The sequence below is a fragment of the Monopterus albus genome, unplaced genomic scaffold, assembly GCF_001952655.1.
Source record: "Monopterus albus unplaced genomic scaffold, M_albus_1.0 scaffold277.1, whole genome shotgun sequence".
NCBI lineage: Eukaryota > Metazoa > Chordata > Actinopteri > Synbranchiformes > Synbranchidae > Monopterus > Monopterus albus.
The window spans coordinates 413021-416875 of NW_018128157.1; the positions used below are offsets into that span (position 1 = coordinate 413021).

Sequence of the window (3855 nt, forward strand, 5' to 3'; positions counted from 1 at the left end):
AAGAACAGCAGCAGCTGATGGCAGATCAGTTATATAAGAAGTATTGTGTCAGTGTGTAGGTGCAGCTTCATGTTAAACAGGAAGTGAAGAAGAAGAAACAGCAGCGGCCTGAAAACGCAACACTCTAAACTCTAATACACACTGTAGTGTAGATCAACTAGTACACAATACTGCATAAACACCAGTACGCACACAGCTGCACATGTACACTGTAATGTACTGCTGAATTACTTCTGATGGTACTACTATTACTACTGGTACTCTGAGTATTACTGCTACTGCTGCTAATGCACTCATACTACCGCTCATTGCTGGTACTTGTACTGGTAGAACAAATACTCTTAATCTACTAATACTACTGCTAGTATGGCTGCTACTTGTCATCAGTACCAGTGGTCAGGTCAGCCCAGGTGTGTGAGCTGCGTGTGGGCGTGTCCTCACCTCGTGTGACAGGTAGAAAGCGGCGATGCCGAGCGGCCAGAAGCAGCAGAGCATGGAGAAGACGCTGAGGCCCAGGTGGTCTCTGGGGGGCATCAGCCGGAAGACTCTCCGATTCACTGGAGTAGTCGCTCTGACAACACATACACAGGTGAGTTTCCATGCTGGTTAGGGCCTAACCAAACCAGAAAGGTCTTAACCGGTAATTCTCAGCTTGTCAATAAAAAAAAGAAAAGGACAGAGTTACACTTTGTCCCCTGTAAATCCAAACACAGCTGAAATGGTTTTGTTGACCCCCATCCCCTAAAAATAAAACAGAGAGACAGAGACACGGGAGTTTGGTCCTGACTGAACATGAGACAAGAGACAGGTCAAAGGCACCGACCCGTCTCTTATAGGACCAAGAGCCCCAGACCAATAGAGGCTGTGCGTGTCCCTCTCTGGTCCACGTCTGGATTTAGCTGTTCAGCTTGTCCTGTTGTTCAGCTCAGGTGCAGACAAGCACTGCCTTGTCTGTGTGTCTCTGTGCAGATAGTACACATTTCACCTGGGCCGTGACAACATGTCTGCTTCTCAGTATTAACAGGGCAGAGGAGATTAAACTGCACTTAACCGAGAGGAAATCGCAGCGTTTCCATCTAATCATCTCTAAAGCGATTGGCTGTTAGTCGGCCAAACGTGTGTCACAGAGCTGCAGCCACTAATCTCATCGTGCCTGCGGGATGGGGGGACGCTCACTCAGGTGGATTAGTAAATACACTCACACAGATGCTGTCAGACGGGCTGTGCACAAAACTGTTCATATAATATATGACCATCTCTCTGTCTTTTAGGGAACCACTCTCCAGTGGTAAAAAGTAACCATGCACATTTATTCAAGTATTATCTACAATTCTGAGTACTTCCATGTCCATTTTACTACACTACATGTACCTGATAACTTCAGGTCCAGAACCAGATGAATCAAACCAAACCCAGTAGAACCATCAGACTCTATTGATCCCAGTAGGAAATCCACCAGCTACCCAGCAGGATGTAAAGTACTTCCCAGTATAAGTATATAAGGTAGTTACCATCAGCTCCACCTTTACCAGCTGCAGCATTAAAGTGATGGACACAGTAATTAGTCACTATGATCCAGTATCAGAGACGTTACTGGGACACGGGCCGTTCTGCTGGACGAGTACTGGTACTGATGGTACTTCAAGTACATGCTGATGTTAATACTTTTGTACTTTTACTTAAAGGTAGGTCAGCCATGAACCAGAGGTCGGGCAACACCGCCCTGGTGGCCGTGTTTCTGCTGGACAGGTTAGGCGTAGTAGTCAGGCAGTGCACGTTGTGTTTTGGAGGAGCCAGAACCAAAGGGTGGGATTTCTTTGATTGTCTTCTCTCAAAATCAATCTTCTTCTTACTGGCTTTTCCAGGATCACCAACCCTACCTTTAAGTAGCAGTTAGAATGCAGGACCTTTACTTGTAACTGAGTATTTGTACACTGTATTATTGGTACTTTACTTCTTGCTTTCACACTCTGCTTTTCTTTTTACTTCCCAATCTTCACTATTATTGCCTCCTCAAAGTATCCATCCCTCTTCTCTCCTCCTCCACCTCCTCTCTGCAGCTCCTCATCCTCAGCAGCTTGATGAAGCACGTCGACATTAGGATTCGGGAGCTGTGTTATTCTGCTGCTGGAGGCTGAACACGAGACACTGACAGAGGAAGAGGTGGAGGAGGCTGGTGCGTGGAGGTTTGAAAACAAAGGATGGAAAGATGTGGTCTGGAGGATTTGGGATTGGGGGGGGCATCTGCTGAGAGCTGATGTTTTGATTTTGTATTTGTAGAGAGAAGTTGGAGGTTTTTTCCCATTCACTGCAGTACAGAGTTTGACACAGCAGCATCTAGTGGACAAAAGAGGAATGGCACCTGAAAGCCTTGTGCTTCATCTCTATGCAACAACAGGATGCGCTAGTTTAAACATCATGCGTATATAAATTCCTGTATGGCCCTGAATATAACAGCATATTTTCTTCTGGACATGAGGTCTGAAAAAGTGGAGGCATCTTATATTGAGGACAAGACGACTTTGTGCTCACAGCATCAGATTTTGTTTTGGAACGGAGAGAGAAGCAGTGTTGCTGAGTGTCAGTGTGGTTATAGTGAGTCAGTCACTTTGTTGGTCCAGTTCAACCGGCAGCAGTTGCTGTCTGAGTCTTTACTGCAGAAAGGAAGCAGCTGTACTCATAGTTCCCGTACAGACCGGAAGTTAAACGTTTTTGATGAAACACATCAGGCGTACATCTCAAGTCTTATAAGATCGTTCCTATATCCTGGACGTTCCAAGTCTTTTATATCAGTTCTGCGGAGTAAGGAGGATGCTGGAGGAGCCATGGGTGACACAAGAGCATTGTTCACAACAGTTCTTTGTGAGCTGACATGCACTTTTATCAGAAATCAGTTGGTGACTGGACGCTTCAGATGAAAGTCTCATTAATAAGGTGTTTCCTCGAGTCCATTGTCCTCATATCTTAGGATTAATGCCTGGTTCATTCTACACAATGTGTTTGTCTGCTACGATGGGCACTATGTCAGACTACACAGTGATAGAGCGGGATATATGACAGACTACACGCTGGGACCTGACAGATCGCAGCCTGACGTTAACGCCTTGAAGGCGAAGTGACCAGGAGAAGAGTGTGTGGTTCTGGCTGCTTGTGTTTGGACAAGCATAAAAAAGTGGTAGGGAAAAAGCCCACGGACCTGTCTGTGGGTCACACGTAACGTGCAGCACTGTGGTGGAGAACTTGGGGTAGCAATTAAAACTAAGTGTTTTAAGCCGGTAGTGAAACCAAACGCTAGCTAGCTAGCTAGCCTGATAGGGTAGCTACTTCACACGGCTAGCTGCGAAAGTCGACATCTATCGTTAGCTGTGTCACTGAGATATTTATTGAATATTATTTAGGCCAAAAATGTTGTGAACAGGAGCGCCATCTGTGCTCCTGTTAGTCACTGTCGGCCCACTTCATCATAGAACCTCTGACATGCTGGACTTTGGGTTGGGACGTTGTTTACTGTGACACACCGTACAAGATAAAATGATGGACTGTCGTGTCTGACCCCTGGTGGTTACCCAGTGTTGTCTTACAGTCAGGCCAGCGAGGTGTTTATTTCCCCTGCCTGTGATTGTCTGTACCGGCAGCATCAGGAGCAGTGAAACAGTACAGATGAAGACAATAACCTTAGTCATCCTCACCTCCAGCTCCTGGAACTCATCATCGTCATCGATGTCATAGGATAGTGTGTGAATCTTGGTGTCCTCCCCAGAAAGGTCCAGGAACTTCCTGTCAGCAAACAGCAGCACCTGCCTCGTGGAGGCGGCAGCAGCCGGGGGGGCGGCGTCGCGACCGGAGCCCTCCCAT

At 46.7% G+C, this 3855-nt stretch overlaps 1 protein-coding gene across 1 annotated transcript in view; it reads right to left on the minus strand.

The window, feature by feature from the left end:
- syndig1 (synapse differentiation inducing 1) overlaps positions 1–3855 on the minus strand; it is a 15715-nt gene that overhangs the window by 7801 nt on the left and 4059 nt on the right. Inside the window, 3 exon segments of the mRNA XM_020622285.1 lie at positions 442–544; positions 546–571; positions 3690–3801. Of these exon segments, the coding sequence (XP_020477941.1) occupies positions 442–544; positions 546–571; positions 3690–3801 (241 nt within the window).